General features: G+C 38.3%; 2 protein-coding genes and 1 long non-coding RNA gene across 6 annotated transcripts in view; all 3 read right to left on the reverse strand.

Annotated features, from left to right (window-relative positions):
- The window catches only part of lef1 (lymphoid enhancer-binding factor 1), a 43,956-nt gene extending 42,215 nt beyond the window's left edge, over positions 1-1,741 (reverse strand). For 2 of the 3 annotated variants that reach the window (XM_079616072.1, XM_079616071.1), the window contains exon 1: positions 968-1,741. In XM_079616072.1, the coding sequence (XP_079472198.1) occupies positions 968-1,174 (207 nt within the window). In that variant the 5' untranslated portion in view covers positions 1,175-1,741. The remainder of the gene's footprint in view (positions 1-967) is intronic. The other variant, XM_079616073.1, reaches the window with a different exon arrangement.
- A 2,193-nt stretch (positions 1,742-3,934) lies between these two features.
- On the reverse strand, positions 3,935-11,104 carry LOC307000859. 2 transcript variants are annotated; one of them, XR_013798099.1, is made up of 4 exons: positions 10,785-11,104; positions 9,531-10,193; positions 8,303-8,387; positions 3,935-7,754 (listed from the first exon to the last, which is right to left on the reverse strand). It is a non-coding gene; the product is annotated as an uncharacterized lncRNA (long non-coding RNA). The 2 variants fall into 2 exon arrangements; XR_013798100.1 differs by lacking the exon at positions 8,303-8,387 and having other exon boundaries at positions 10,785-11,102.
- An 828-nt stretch (positions 11,105-11,932) lies between these two features.
- LOC307000535 (uncharacterized protein) overlaps positions 11,933-17,425 on the reverse strand; it is a gene marked incomplete at its 3' end in the record, with an annotated part of 36,535 nt that continues 31,042 nt past the window's right edge. Inside the window, exons 6-8 of the mRNA XM_079616177.1 lie at positions 16,771-16,965; positions 12,931-13,015; positions 11,933-12,086 (exon numbers count right to left, since the gene is read on the reverse strand). Of these exons, the coding sequence (XP_079472303.1) occupies positions 11,933-12,086; positions 12,931-13,015; positions 16,771-16,965 (434 nt within the window). The remainder of the gene's footprint in view (positions 12,087-12,930; positions 13,016-16,770; positions 16,966-17,425) is intronic.

Genomic DNA, 17,425 nt, shown 5'->3' on the forward strand with positions numbered 1-17,425 from the left:
ACCAAGTAGTAATGGGAATCTTTTTTTTTATTTTTTATTTATGAGATTACACCAGCACGCTAATCTGACAACTGTCTCACAAAATTAATTTTGTTTCATTTGGATAATTTACTCTTTTCTTTGTGTGAAATTGCAGTATGTAATTTGTAAAAGGACAGATAAATGAATTTGTCGCCATCATAAATGGGGTGTGCTGATTTTTAATACATATTAAAAATGTATATTAATAAAAAATGATCATATTGCAGAATATTTAAAAATAATATCACAATAAACCAATCAGAAATATAATGAGCTGAAAATATTCAGACAAAGAACAAAGAAATATTAAAATATGTGCATATTGCACCATATTATCTGGCAGACTTTCCTGGATAATTATTATTAATCAGCAAAATTGCAATAATAATAATAATAACAACAACGTTTAGCATTGTTATAGTATTGCAATATTATATTTACAATATTGTTTAATAACTGTTCAACATTAATTGTTGAATAAACTGAATAAGTAGGCCTATATCTTGGTACAATTTCAAATAAATTATTGAATAGCGACTATATTGTGATTAGTAAAAGAAAATATAAATAAACAATGCCTTTGAAAATTAAATAACCACTGTGGGTTAAGAATTTGAATGAATACTCTTATAAAAAAAATAATTTAAACATTGAATAATTTATGTGATCAATGAAGAAAATTATGACCATCATGACCATAGTGTTTTCTTTTTCTTCTCTCTCTCACTTATGGGACTGTGGGTCAAAATTAGTTTGTTGACTTAAACACGTGTAGCTCTACCATTTAAACCATCCACACACACACACACACACACTAACAAAACAGAGGCTAAAATATCCACATGACACTTAATTTTGAAAACAAATCCCAACTTCCCAACAGCTGGACACGAAGTTTGACGGAGACCTTCACGTGCGCCTGAGCTCTGAGGAGTGAGTTACTCACGTCGTGATTGTTACTGTTGGGACTGATTTCTGTCTCGTTGACCAGAGATGACTTGATCTCCGCTAAGTCTCCCTCCTCCTCGGAGTGGTTGATCTCCGCGAAGATCTGCTCCTTGTGCGGGTCTCCCTCGTCTTTGAACGGGATCATTTCATCGGTGGCGCAGAGCTCCGGGTCCCCGCCGCCTCCTCCACCTGACAACTGCGGCATTTCTCGGGTGATTGAAAGTCCTCCTCACCCTACAAACGCCCGGAAAGCGAACGCGTGCAACAGAAACCCCCGTATACTTTCAGCTCGCGCGCACTCCAAACACGCGCGAGAGTGTTTGGTCAACAGCAGCAAGAGCGCGCGACCGGTAAAACACTCAAGAATCCAGAGGGGGAAATAAAATATAACGACGCTGAATGTAAAAAAAAAAAAAAAAAAAAAAAAAAGTACAGTCCCGTGGGTGTTTTTAAAGCAAGCGTCAGAAGTTAAAGTTCAAATGAACGCAGTACAGTTGTGACTGTTATAAAAAATCCCGACTCCAAAAAAAAAAAGTGCTGGAGTTCAGATGCTGTGTGTCATTCCCGTTTTGTTTTGTTGGGTAAAAAGGTGTCCCTCTTCAGAAATGAGCTCAGCAGAGACTGAGAGTAATGTTGGGCTGGAGAGAGTGTAGTGCTGTACTCCTCCCCCTGATCTCTGACTGACTATAGAGATGAAAGAGAAGCCGCCGCTGTGATTGACACCTCACACACCCGCGCGCGCATACACACACGCACATGTATTGACTGACACACCAGAGGAAAGTAAAGGGGAAATTTTATACATTTCATCCCACAAAAAATGGACAGAAGGCAGAAAAAAAATGTGGAGGTTCATTTTTCAGAATCGTAGCCTATTTGGGGCTGTTGGAAACGAAAACAGTGTCGTAACAACTTCAGTTTAACCAATTAGAAAAGAGCTACTGGATCATACATAAGCGTTGTAAAATATTTAGGATTTACAGGAAACATCAGAAGTCATTTGTGAACATGGTATTGAATGTTGGATGACTGGTTTCATTTAAATAAGCTGGTTCCTTTGTTTAATTCGATATATTGTGCACTATAATATCCACGAGCTTTTCATCATATTTGAAACACTTTTTATGGACCCACAAATATGCACAGCATTGTATAGCCTAATCATCTTATGGTTTTAAATATGTTATATGTTATATGTATTTCTATTTTTGTTTCCACGTGTTTGAATCGAAATGACCAAATTAAATATGTGGGATGGCGGATAACATAACTGTTGTTTTTTAATATATAATTATTAATACTCATTTCTGAACAAGTACATTTGATTACCACAACAAATTCAATATGTATTTTTTTGCGTGTTACTAGTAAAGAGTATCAACAGCACCCTTTGTGCTTATATTTTTGTGCTTATAAAAAATAGGAGACAAATATTAGAATAGCTATTATATAAAAATTTGAGATACGTTTTTGAAATAATTAAATTACCATAATATATGGTAATATAAATAGAAAACAAAAATGCAAAAAAATATATAAAAAAATAATAACATTAAAATACAGAAAAAAACATATTTTGGCCTATATTAGCCTATAATCATTGATCTGCATTAGCTTGCAAAGGGTGAAATCAAAGATGCAAATGCATGAATCGTTTTTAATGCAGTTGTATAATAATAGAGGATGAGGATGAGAGGATTAAATACATTTTCTCATGCATGCTTGATTTAATGAATACTTGAGGTTGACCCGACTGCTTCTTTTTGTTTTCATGGTAATCTAAATTAAAAAAAAATATGCATTTAAGCTTATTTATAAAACATAGGACTACACTGTATAAACATCCAATGTTTGAAATGCCATGTAGTTTATTAGGGGTCACTGTACATAACGAATTACCGGTATTTCTATCCAATATTAACCTTTGCAACAACAAAAAAGAAAGAAAAAAAAACCATATTATGCAACATGCTCTGAAATTTGACGATACATATTTGTTAGAAATAGGCTACATTTAATTAATCAATGACAATTACATAATAATCAAGTGCACAATTTTACCCGCAAAGTGCTTTAAAAATACTTAGGCTATTAGAGATCTCGTTATCAGCAGGTTTTATTTGAAAACATTAATTTAGCCATTTTAGTCAAATTAACATATTAAGCAGATTTTATGAAATTGTTACAATGAATAGAGCAAATATAAACAGCTGCAAAATCTGCTAGCAATATTTAAATATATAAACCCAGATAAATGCAAGGAGCCCTCCCTCAGTGTAGCAGAAATCAAGAAAGGGGAAGAAAAACATTGGGAAGTGTTTCTGCGGCTTGCGTGAGAATAAGTTTGGAGTAGGAGGCCGATCTTTATAAAGCAGGCGGAGGAGGGGTCAGTGGGCGGAGCCACGGCTCCCTTTGATCTGGCGGCGGCGGCCTCTTTCATCCACACTCTTTGTATGACCATATATGGTGTGAGGATGGAGACGCGCCAATATTTCCACGCGCTCCTTCATCCCAGCTGAGAGGGAAAGCGACGGTTCTCTTCCGGGTAAAGGAGACACAGCGAGAAAGATCAAAGGCTTTGGATTTGGAACCCGAGTGTGTGTGTGTGTGTGTGTGAGTGAGAGAGAGAGAGAGAGAGAGAGAGAGAGAGAGGAGAGAGATAGAGGAGAGAGAGAGAGAGGAGAGAGAGAGAGAGAGAGGAGAGAGAGATAGAGGAGAGAGAGAGATAGAGGAGAGAGAGAGAGAGGAGAGAGAGATAGAGGAGAGAGAGAGAGAGAGAGAGAGAGAGAGAGAGAGAGAGAGAGAGAGAGAGAGAGGGGGGACTGGCCGCATTCCAGAGTGTAGCGGAAAGCTGAGCCTTAAACACACACACACACACACACACACACACTCGCGCATTCACTCACTGAGACTGGCTCCCGGGATAACAATCGAACCTTTCAGTTTTTAAATGAAATGTATGCATAGCAGGACAGATGTGTTGTTATTGTAAACTGTGTGGATTTATTTTAATGCATGGTTATTTAAATGTAAGGCTCCATATGAAATACATTAAGGCTGTAATTCCACAGCCCTGAGCCAGCAAAACATTTATTATTTTAAAATGACAGATTCTCCACAATTATTAAGTGTGTCTGCACTGACACAAAAATAAAAGTTGAATTCAATATTTATACAATGCATATACAGTGAATGAATAGAGATCATAAAGAAAGAACAAATGGGAAATTTGCTGCTTGAAAACAAAATAACAGGTGCACACACAAACAAACAAACACACACACATTGACAGACTGGTTTCTATGTGACAATCTAACCTTATGTGTTGATTTATTTTAATGCATGATTGTTGCATATGAAATATGGCTGCCAGAAAGCTCAAAACAGGCATTTTTGAACTGCACTTGTTAAAAAGACATTAACAGGATTTTTAACTTCTATTTTAGAAATGATTGATGTATTTATAGTAAATGTAGGTCTAAAGGTTGGGCATTCAGGAAAAATATGCCCTAATTCTGTCATCAACATTGGCAAATCACAGATTGAATAGCAGAAAAAAAAATCGGAAAAATTGATATTTCCAGGAGGCCAAACGGCTTTAAATAAAAGTACAGTATCTGGCATCATAAATCAATGTTAAATAATGAAGTGAAGTGAATGAATGCATTTTCATGGTTCACAAAGAAGTCATTTAGTCAAAGCTCATTCTTTGTATGGGAAAGCAGCTCTGCGTGTCTAGAATTTAGTCAATAATTATAATAAAAATCCAATTCAGCTTATCTCGTAACATGAGGGTATCTGACCTCATCGCAAGGACAAGAACATAAAACTATCCACATTTCAGTGAGACTTAAAAGAAAAACGTACACTGCTACTTATACATAATTTAAGAGCCAAACATTGCGTCATCGCTGGACCTTCAACTGTTAGCAAACATAAATTTACATAAACATGGTTAAGAGCAGTGTTACACGTGAATGCACAGCTCTTGCCTAGTATTTTTCTTTTACAGTAGGTAGGCGCAATAATTGCCTTTTTTTCCCCTTCAAAAAAGAGAAATATGGTGAAAGAGAAGATCATTTGCATTTCTGTCTTAATGAGTTTGCAGAAGTGACCCCTCTGGATCAAACATGAAAAGGAAAGTGTCCTGCTGTGTCCTGGCCTGAATTTAGTTGTCTCTCACTCTTCTACGGCATATTGAATATTATATAACCTTGAAGGACCAGGAATGTATCCATAACACAGCATAATTTATCAGAGCGCCGCTAATCTAGACGGGAATTAGACTGTCGGGTTTAGAAGAGAAGTTCAGAAAAGATTGAACTCTTGCTGTGACGCTCATGCATGTATTGCTATTGATCAGGAACTGTGGATTAATAATTTGGTTTAACTGTAATCTGAGGATGGGAATGACCTATATAATGGAGGGAAAATTTGCTGATTTGGCCTTTAAATTATTCAAATATGTTTCAATACGATATTGACCTGACCGTAGATCATTCAAAAAAAGTGCTAATGTATTTAATCATATTATTTACTCTGTCATCTTAAAATCATAAAGAGGCCATATTATGCCAGTCTTTTGTTTTTAGGCTCTACTAGAAAAGGTTTTCACGCTTGAATGTTCAAAAAAGACATTATTTTTCACATGTTGCAGCACCTCTTTTCCCAGTCTGTCAGTAACACTCTGATTAGTTTCTGTATCTATGAAGCTCCTCCTTCTGATAAGCACGCTGTGCTCTGATTGGTCGGCTGGATCAGTGTGTTGTGATTGGTCAACCACTTCCAGCGTGTTAGTGAAATATAACGCGCCTTAACATAACTGCGAGTTTCAATACACTACTAACTCAACCAAGCCAATTTATTTTGCATATGCCTTAGCCGGGAAATATTTAAATGAAGAATACACGTGTTCGTTCCCGGACGAAAAGTTGAGACTACAATCGGGGCGTTTCAGGGAGTTCATAAACAGTGTGCACTGATATGGAATAACTCCCTGTGGAGTGACTTTATGCTTTGTAGCTGTGCAGACCTTTTTTTATGCTCAAATATCAACATTACACACTACTAAAAGAAATAATGTGTTTATAGTTCACATTTCTTTGACATCACAGCTGAGCTCAGAACAGTCAATAGTAAAGGGCCAGGTATTGTGCATGTGTTTTTGGAGTGTCATCAGCCAATCCTGTCATGCCGTCATTTATGTCTCAGACGACCCAAAGATACAGCGGCATGCAAGTCATGAATTTTTACTTCAGGGTGGCATAACCCAGGGATTATTGACATTTTTTGCATCCGAAGGGGAGCAAGTTATTATTCCAATAAAAAAACCAAGCATTTTTTATCTTTGGAATAATGTGCACTGATGAATCATTCACAATACACCATAAACATGTATTAAAAAACGGATCAATTTTGATTTCATGTTGATTTTTTCAAAACGGAACCACTATTTCAAGAATGACAGAGACAGTGTAGCACAGTTCAGTGAAACCTCGCGATAAAGCTGGCAGCCGATCCAGCGGTTCTGACAAACCCCCCTGGATGGAAAATTACAGCTGTGGAGCTCCCAGTCACCGCCTAATAAACGACAGGAAACAAACATCACATTAAGATGAAAAGAGCATACAATTAAAGTTGAGAGGGGCGAAAGAAAGCCATTTATCAGTCAGAAGAAGAAGAGTCGGAGGTGGCTGAGGTTTTGAGGCGAGAGATGGTTTTCGCTACTCTTTTATTGGTGGGAATACAGGTGATGTTCAGAGGAAGGGAAAGTGTCTGGAGGGGATGAGCTGAGCGTTCAGCCCCACTTCTGCCCTGTGATCTGCTGATTTATAACACGGCGAGAAGCAGACATACTGTTATTAAAATTAAATCATATTCTGGATGGAGCTGGGGAGGGGGAAAAGACCCAACAGGGGGAAATTTGTTATGCTGGGTTATTGAGTTTGGAGCCTTCTGCACCTACACAAATTCACTCTCGGCAAGCCTGTCAAAATACTTAATGAAAATTAAAAGACTTGCAAACAATACATCTATGTATGACCTGAGGGATACATACAGAATATCTCCCATGGTGTGTGCATGTTTCTAGCCTATTTTTCATAAATGTCAGGTATGGGCACCCTAAAAAATGCTGGGTTGTTTTAACCCAATTTTGGGTCAAATATGGACACACCCAACCATTGGGTTACATTTTTAAATTGCATTTTTGATCCAATGTTTGGGTTTGTCCATATTTGACCCAAACTTTGGGTAAAAACAACCCAGCATTTTTTAGAGTGGTAAAATTTTATTTTTTTATTTAATTTAATACTTATACTTCATTTCTGTTGGACAAAATGGACAGCTCTTTTGAACTTTCTATTTATCAAAGAATCCTGAAAAAAGTGTCAATTTCCACATGAAGCAGCACAACTGTTTCTTGAGCATCATTAGAATGATTTCTGAAGATCATGTGACACTGAAGAGAGTAATGATGCTGAAAATGCAGCTTTGCGTCACAGGAATAAATGGCATTTTAAAACACATTAAAAGAGACAACAGTTATTTTACCCCTGTGCACAAAAGACTTATTGTGCAGCCGACACGCAGAGGCAACCCCTGTGCAATTTCCACAGCCTGTGTTTGTCTTCAGACAGGAAGTCCACCGGTAGCCCAGAATGCTGTATGTGTCTTTTCATCCTGCCGCGTTATTGAAGCACACATTGAGTTTGGGTCAAGTCCTGCTGGGAAGGTGTCAGAGGTCATGACCGCCTTACTGAGGAGTCACAGAGCCCAAGTCCCGTCTGTAATCAAACACACACACACACACACACACGGTCATCTCCAATGACATTTAAACAAGAACCATCACTGTCAATATCTCGTCACACTAACAATGAGCAGGAAACCATAAACAGACACAGCACGCAACACTATATCACACTCTCAAGCAATATTAATATGTCCACCAAAAACAAACCACAACAAAAATTAAAGCCATTGGGGTCTAATGTTGTTTTGGACCCTATTTACTTTCATTGTATGAATAATCATTTCATTAAATTAACAAAAAATGAAACATTCCTCAAAATATCTTATTTTTTAAGTTATTTAAAACAAAATCCAGAGCTCTAAAATGTTCTAGCAAAAAAAAAAAAAAAAAAAAAGTATACACCATCCTCCACAACTAAAAAAAGGTCAACCTGGATGTTGCTACAATATAAGCGCTTCTGAGTGGCTAATGGCTATATCAAATCTTTAAAAATAAATAAACAGAGTTTTATTTTCATATAAATATTCAAAGTGGAGTAAGCCGATAGTCATACGTTTGGCTACACGAGACTAACCCTACCTTTGTCTCGGAGGGATTTCCCCGACACAGTTCAGTCCTGATTCAGGTAGGCACGTTGACTGAGTGCTTTTTGGGTTAAAAAAGCCTGTTCAAACAGCCCCAAAGCGACATGCAGGAATTGAACAAAAAATTATAATCTCTGTCAGCAAGTGTCTGGTGTAGAAGACACTCATAAAACACTTCAATCTAAAGCACTGAAGTCATAGCAGAGAGATATAATAACATAAATGTGCTGTTCATTGTTTGCAGCAGGGAAAAAGGTTACTCACTTTTGTCTATTTATTATCTTGTTCTCAACAAATGCTGTTGAAAGTCCAATACTGATTAAATACTCATTGCTACAAAATAAAAACCCTTTTAAACTGCTTTGGTAAGGAAAACGCAGACAATAGCCCCAGTGAATGGATCATATCGGTCTGATTTACACTACCTTTCAAAAAATGTGGGGTGAGTAAGGATATTTTTTCAAGAAATCAATACTTTTATTCAGCAAGGGTTGCATTAAATAGATCAAAAGCGACAGTAAAGCGACATTTCAAATAAATGCTGTTCTTTTTTAAAAATGTATCTACAAAAATATTAAGCAGCACAACTGTTTTCAACATTGATAAAAAATAATAAATGTGTTTTGAGCATCAAATCATCATTAGAATGATTTCTGAAGGATCATGTGACACTTAAGACTGTAATAATGCTGAAAATTCAGCTTTGCATCACAGGAATAAATTACATTTTAAAACATATTCAAATAGAAAACAGTTCTTTTAAATTGTAATAATATTTCACAATATTACTGTATTTTTGTATTCCAAATAAATGAAGAGAAGAGACTTCTTTCAAAAACATTAAAAAAAAAATCTAACCGACCCCAATCCTTTGAATGGTAATTGTGTGCATTTTTACACAACTAAAACTTTAGTTGGAGTTTATATTTACTATACTTATTTTTGAAAACCTAATACCACATTTTTGAAAAGCAAAGAAGCCAATTACTGGACTAATGATCAAAACCCCTGGACCTCTGCATCATATTCCTTAAAGCTGAATCCTACGCTATATGCCAAATTACCATTTTTCATAACTGTGAAATTATAATCTTGTTAGTCATGGTGAAATTCTGTGCAAACGTACAGTCTGCCTGCTCGTGTCTGACCCCACCCTCCAACCCCCAGCCCCACCTCTTAAATTAGGCCCCTCCCCTTACACTCCCTGTCTAGTCATTACTTACCTAACCATCTGTCTGTTTAATCCCTATCATCAATGGCCAAGGGAATACTAGAAATCAAAGGGTCCTTTCATGATTTCACACAACACCACAGCATCGGCTGAGCGGGGTTCTGTAAATATTTGCTGCCTTTCATTTGACGATGAATCGTTCCTTCAACAAGAGGGATTCGTGGGTAAACAGGGAGCATTTCTGGAGGACCCCGTGGCCCCGGCGAGTTTGTTTACAGTGTTTCTGCTGCCGATCATGCACTCCGATGTCCTTCCTGTTTCCCATGGGCCCCTGTTCCATCTCATCGTTCGGCCTTCCTCTTTCTCTATCTCCTCCTCATCGACCCGTCGTCCTTCCTCCCATCCCGTCTCACCACCTCTCGGATCTCCCTTGTGCCGTGTCCTTCCTTTGATTTCTCGCCTCACTGCCATAAACATTCCTCCCCAGTGGTCTCCTTCAATTTCTTCATCTTTTGAGCATTTAGCAAACGCCATGACTTTGATAAAGCGTGTCTGGAGAGAACTGATTCAAAAGCAGACAGCGCAGGGTTGGAAAATATTTGCACCCTTACAAACACGCAAACATTCGGTTTATCCCAAGATACTGATTTAGCATTGGTGTTTGTTGACGATGTTCATCCGTCACGGAAGTGTATGTTTTGCCCGAAAGAAACACCTGAAACACACAGATATTTATTTTCTAGGCATTTACTCATTTCAACTATGTTAAAAATATATATTCAACAAACGCAAACATTCAGTTTATCCCAAGATACCGATTTAGCATTTGTGTTTGTTGATGATGTTCATCCGAACTTGAAAAGTATCATACGTTTTGCCCGAAATAACAGTTTCTAGGTGTTTACTTATTTATCCTGTATATATAAACTATCTAAAATAAACTATGAATACTGTATATATTCAACAAACACAAACATTCAGTTTATCCCAAGATACTGATTTAGCATTGGTGTTTGTTGACGATGTTCATCTGGAATTGAAAAGTATCATGTGTTTTGTCAGAAAGAAACTCTGAAATACACAGAATACACATACATTAAGAATCTAGAAAAGATCAGTGTGGTCTAAAAGATGTCAGCGTATAATTGTCTTCAATATATGATAATCATCATGGCTATAAATATAACTTAAATTTTTTATCTTAAATTTCAGATTAATAATGGAAGTACTATAACTGTTGATATCATTCAATATCAAAACTAATATTTAGCTATATTTGGGTGTTTCAAATATGATGTCAATATACCTGAGTTCTGATTCAAAGACTTAACAGACGAGGTTCTCAAGGGCCCCATTGCTAACAGACCACTGGAGAAACCAATAGACCCATCGGAGGAGACTCTATACCCCAGTGCACATCAGCCTCCATCGCCATCTGACACAGGATCATCGCCCCTGATACGCTGGGCCCCTGAGGGGATCGTGGAGAGCTAGTGGATTGGATCCCAGGGGTGTCCAAAATTAATCCAACCCCATCCGCACGTAGCGCAATTTTGCTGTCTGTTCAGCTCCACTGTGCTGTTTTTGAAATGGACTAAAGCTCACTTTCTATTCCCTTATGAAGCAGAGGGTCATCTATGAAAGATATTTTTTATTATTATTAATTTTCTATACATTTTATACAATAAAAAAAAGCAAAATAACGTATAAACTCCGACCCACCAGAAAGGTCACTCGGCCCATCTTAAATCTCAAATCTGTAGTGTGGTGTGACGTCATATTACAACCATTGCAGCGTCTGCAGATCATGGCTTAAGCCGCCAGAACGTAGGTAAAAAAAAAAAACTTGGGCCAATCTGGTTTTGCTCAAACAGTTTATGATCTTCACCGGATAAATAAACACAGTTTAAAGTGTTTGCACGACCCTAAATGGTTATTAAACGGCATAATCGGTGCATGTAAACACACTCGATGTGCTCTGCTCACCTTTACCCCAAGTGCATTCCAGCTTACGACCCTGTCAAAAACAGCAAAGCGTCTGAAAAGCATTTTTTGCACGGTAAGTGATAGAATCAGAAATCACGTTACGGGAATCTTCCTCTAATCTGAATATTCCAGGACTTTCTTTCCCCCGTTTTTAACGAGGGTACAGTGTGTATTCTGGGAGGATGAGTGTCTGGCTGATGCTGGTGATTTGTTGGAAGGCTCTATTGTCCCATGTTAATGATGTCCCTTTGTGAGAGACGGGGATGAGGGCTGAAGACGTTGCCCGTGGTAAGGGAGCGGGCGGCTGAGGGTCTTAGTGTGACTGGCAGCTGGAATAATCCTCCCTTTGTACCCTCTGAGGGGCTCTACGAGTGTGCCCCATCGCTTCAGACCAGCCAGATGGAATCACAGAGAGCGAGCGACAGAAAGTATTCAAAGCCACACAAAAGCCTTCAGGCCAGACCACGTTTAGCTTATCTTAGGTTTGGTTTTTCGCGTGGCGCGGCGCTCAAAGTCTTTGGTCGGGTACGGCGGTGGCGTAGTCAGTGCGGCCGGCCCGAAGCGTGCCAGAGAGCCCTTTGATTGGAGCGTGTCTCTTTGTGGACTCAACTCCTTAGTAAACCTGCGGTAACTCAAACCATCCAACACACTTTATTTATTTACGCTTCACAGGCCTCAGAATGATATACAAGTGTGTTTTACAAGAGTTATATAAGAGTTGTTCTGTTTTAGTTCGGTTGACATGGATTCCCTCCAATTGTGTTTGGCTTGGCCATGTGATGTGGTTCCTTCCCAGCAGTCTGTGCAGTTACGGCTTGAAAATGTCAAGGATGACTCTCTTGCAGAGACGCAACGGCAATTGCACATTCTGTTGGCGGTTTCGCCCATCGTTAGATCTGAGGAATATTTGGGATCACCATTGTTTGTGCATGGCAAGCAATCTATCTTGATGTTCATATTTAGATTGCAACTGAAACCCCTAAAACTCCTAAAACATATTATGATCCCCCTGAAACCCAAATGTAGATGGCAGCTCTTTGATTTCCAGTGAATGAGCCTCCTCACTCCAAACTTCAAATGAGACATTAAGCAAAGGGATTTGATGTGAAACAAACTCCATTGATCTTCTAGCTTTCTTCTTAATTTTTGACGAAACTGTTGGATTAGCACCAAAAACTTTTCGAAAGCCTTCAAAACAGTCATTAATTCCAGCTCGGTAAATCCAGTTCCTGTGCCGAATGCTATTGAATGCGGTGGAATCCCCTCAATTCAAACATAATTTCACAAAACATTGAGATACACGAGTTCCTCGCAAAGCGAGCTAATCGTTTGCTCAAATGGCAGATGGGAACGATTAGAATCAAACATACAAACAGAGAAGCTCAAAATGAACGCTAATACACACTTTATCATGGAAAATGTGAACAAAACGTCAACATGTCCATGCGTTTTTAACATAATCTCACCAAATCAGAACGAATCTGCATATTGTGTGTGTCGAAACAGGCCGTCCGAGTCGTGAATGGCTGTTTTGGGGTATGAATCTATTGCCTGTTGAATAAATTGGTCAGAGAAAAAAGAAAATAAGGGTTGAGAGATGTCTTGCTTGAGTGTACAAATCCCACTGAAGGGGCAACAGTAGCTTTGAAATGAGACTCATTCTTCTGTGTGTGTGTATGTGTGTGTTTTGCACATGTATAATGAAAAGCAGTTAGTGAGTGGACCATATCCTTTGCCCTGAGTGGCTCTGGCGCAGGCTCTCTTAATTTAAGAGGGGATTAGGCTTGTGGAAGAACACTACACCCTCCCTCTCTAATTGGAGACGGCTAATAGCTGGACTCCTTGAAAACTGAGCCTTTTATCTTCCCAAGCTGAAACGGACTTAAAACATAGAAAGAATTACAATATATATCCATCCGAGCATCGCACATGATTTCGCTGGCTGAGCTCCTAAGCACCCGGCGTAGCTTCTCGCCGAATTCGTTTGAATGCACATTGACTCGTGATGATGTCAAAGACCCGATGGGGCCACTGTGATGTCATCAGCACAAATCATAACTGGCTTTATGGCAGCGGATCACAACTGGTTTGCTTCAGGAGCTGAATTTTACTTTTATACTATATAAAAATTAAATAATAAGCATTAATACCTATGTTTTACAGCACAAAACATATTGGTCACCTTGAACCATGGAAGAACCTGTATTTAATGTAGACTGTGTCATATTTTCTTATACATATGGAGTTATTTTTTCATGGTTTTTCGAAGATGTCGTACTTTACAGGTCACGCAACCTGTCCATGTTGGCATCTGCTTAATTTAACACATTTCTTTATTCCGATCCACCAAATGAAAGTCAATGCTTTTTGGGACAATATATTTCAATTGAAATATTAATTATTATTGAAATAAACTAAATCATCATATTTAAAGAAAACTATTATAGTTCTATTCGTTTTTTAAGCGATTATTTTATTGTAAACTAATAAGATAAAATAATACATGTGTTTATATATTTTATTTAAAAATAAATTAATTTCAATAAAGTATAATAAATAAAGATAAAATAAATATTACATAAAATAAGGAATTAAAATAGATGTTTTTTTAAATCTTTTTTTTTTACATAAAAAGATTAAATAATATTTTATCAAATAACTTTTTTCTTACTTTGGTCACATTCACTACAGGCTACCAAAAAAAGAAAAGTCAAAATAGTTATGGTGACTAACATACTTCCAGATGGTGAAATGTATTATTATATTACAATTCAATTCAAAATGCACATTTTTTTTAATCTGTTTATTTTTTGGTTCATCAACTTCATCACTAGTTTTGATTACTTCCCAAACTACAATCCCCATTTTTTTTTTTAAATAAACAACAGTGAGAGCAATTGAAAAGGGATCATAAAAATTTTATTAAAAAAAAGCTCTCAAAGTTTATTTAGATTCGTATTCTTTGAAGTGCAACTGTCACAAGCTGGTCGGGAGCACTGGTTATGGATGCTGTCTTAAAATACGGTACTGATTAGACTCTGACAAATCAAAGGCCAGCGTGATCATGGAGAAATCTGCGATATTCCTGCTGATGTTCCCTTTTAAACAGTCCTAGCAGTACAGCTAGCTTACATAAAACGTTGCAACCAAACTTTTTTTTTTTTTTGAAAACTTCTCGAATTCTGTGAACTGTACAACATCTCTGCGAGTCTCTCCAAGGGCCGAGCACTTCAAAACTCTCCTCAGAAGCCTTGTAACAGACCCAAACCAGCCTTAGAGAGCGCACACAGAAAAGAGAAGGAGAAAGAGAGAGGGAAGAAAAAAGAGAAAGCACGAGAAGCAAGATCTGGAAGAGTAAAAGAATCTCTAAGAAACTATAATTGAAAGAAAAGGCCAAAAACTCTGGGTTTTAAAGCAACCTCTGAACAGATGAAACAAGCACACAAGCGCTTGACTGTACCCCCCCCCCCTTTCCTTTCCTTTCCTTTCCTTTCCTTTTTCTTGCAGCTTACTGAAATAAGGCATTTCTTTTTTCCATCTGATTGAGTGTAAGACTAAAAGAGGACTAGAGGAAGCGAGACCAGCTTGTGTGTGTGCCCACTAGCTTTTAGTCCGTAGCCTAATGAGTTCCTGAGGGAAGGGGTGCTGTCAATCATCCAGTGTTCCCTTTTTTCATCTCCCACCAACTCAGTCTGCACCGCAGAACTGAGGGGCATGACATAATTAGAGATCACTAAGTTACCACAACTTTTCCCTCTTTATAACAGGCCTACATAACCAATGGGGAAAAAGCGCTATATATGATGTGATCAATTACATGATGTCCAGAGAAAAGAAAAAAAGTAGGTGTGTTGGTTTTATAGTATGATCAGCATCCTTTTAACCCCTAAAAGTCATATGAATACAAAAAGCCAGAGGGTGTGAAAGTGAGAGAATGAGAGCTAAAGAGAGGGATATTATGATGTTTTCATTTGTTGTGCGCTAAAAGGGTGCCAGTAAGCAGCGAGTAACAAACAGATGGGAGGAGTGCTGATTGATGGGTCACGGGAAACAAAAACAAGACAGGGATTTGGAAACATCTGCATGTGAATGGAGCGCACTTGAATACGCCGCCACTGAAGAACAGACGCCGGCAGAAGCTCGGAGTAATTGCCGATGAGCAATATCAGAGAGAAGAGGCTCTAGCGGAGAAGACAAGAACATGTATAGCGCTGAAGAGGAGGTGTGTGAGACAACAGAGCGCATACAGTTCATTAAAGGAGAATTCTGTCTTTATTTACTCGCCCGCACGTCATTTCCTGCATTCTGCTTCTGTGGAACACAAAAGGAGAAATTCTGAAGAGGGCTGGGCGAAATTCACAGCTGAGGAATTGTTCCTTTGAATTCATGAGCTGAAATTTGTATAGAATTGACCCCACATTGAATTGAAATTGAATGACATCAAAAGTAAATTATTGAATTTAATGCTGCCTTCAAAATTAAAATAACCTTTTTATTGATTATAATTCACTACAGATTTAGCGTGTTTACACGACAACAATGTACTCAAAACAGAAAAAAAAAAAATTCACGGAAATTGCGTTTTTCACGTACAGACGACAACGTTGTCAAAAAGATCCCCGGTCACACAGATCCGTGAAAGTACTGAACATGTAATGCATGACGTCACCGTTTTCACAAATTCACATTTTCGTAGCTCACATGGTGGCGATAACGATATTGGTTTAAAAAAATGTGCACTTTGAAACCTGTTTTCAAAAGTTTGTGTTTTCAGGCTCCCAAAATGGCGTTTTCATGTAAATGAATGGCCAAAATGCATCGTGTAAACGAACCCTTACTTTTCTCTCACTGATCTGTTAGACTACAGAAATTATATGATATAATAAATCAGTGTTTCCACAATGTTTTAAATCGAGGTTGTTAATAAATGGTATTTACTCCTGTAGAATGATATGAAGGTGAGAAAATTTGAAAGACAAAAATGTGGTGTGAACTACTGTGCAGAAAACAGAACGTCATTGGAAAAGGAAATTCATCTCCGACAGCAGAGTGAATACGCAGGTCATAAACAGGACTGAAAATGGCATGTTTAGCCTCGCAAGTATCCAAATTTTAAGCCAGGTCCCTCTTTGTGATAGTATCACGTCACCCCTTCGCATGAAGAATGTATATCAACATCGTTTTTGATTAAACAGCATGGGCCAAACATACATGGCCCCCGTTAAGAAGGAAACCCACAGCTTTTGGGTTAATTACCCCACAATGCAACGGCTGCGTTGATCATCTTCGTCTCTTGTGAAACTCACTGTGCGCTCCGGCAGCCAGGCCATGGCGGTGCCAACAGGAGGAGGAGTGTGCCAGCCTGTGAAAGGGTTGAGTGCGGTTGACCCCCATGGGTTGTGTGGGCATTGGACTCAGATCAAAGGCATGGAGCAGCGGAGAGAGGAGGAGGTGAACAGCTACGGTGAGGGTGGGAGATGTGCCAACTCGGATTTGCATCCCTGGAGACGGAGAGAAGGGTGAGACAGAGAGAGAGAGACAGACAGAGAGAGATACAGGATTTCTATCTCTCTCATTATTTGCTTGCTCATGATAAACCCAACAATGCAGTGCAAAAGGTGTCATGGTTTATTTGAATGAGAACTGGTCAAATCGGGCTATATAGTGTGCTGGAAAAGCCGTCTACATTTTCCCAAGTGTCCAAACTGTTATATAAAATCAATGTGGGAGTCAATGTCTTAAAGATTATTAAAGACGGCTTATCTGCCTTGTATAACCACCTCTTGCTTAGCAGGGTTTGCATCCTTCAGGAAAGAAAATTCACAAATGAGATTTCTTTCTCAGTCTCCCAGGCAGCAATTACATTAAATGGAGAGAAACTTTTGCTTCTTAAGGTCTCCTTTTTCTCAGTTGTTTCTCAAATTCTCACATTTTTAAAGAAAACATGCCTCAATCCGTGCT

Source organism: Phoxinus phoxinus, assembly GCF_949152265.1.
Source record: "Phoxinus phoxinus genome assembly, chromosome: 6".
In the NCBI taxonomy this organism is placed as follows: Eukaryota; Metazoa; Chordata; class Actinopteri; order Cypriniformes; family Leuciscidae; genus Phoxinus; species Phoxinus phoxinus.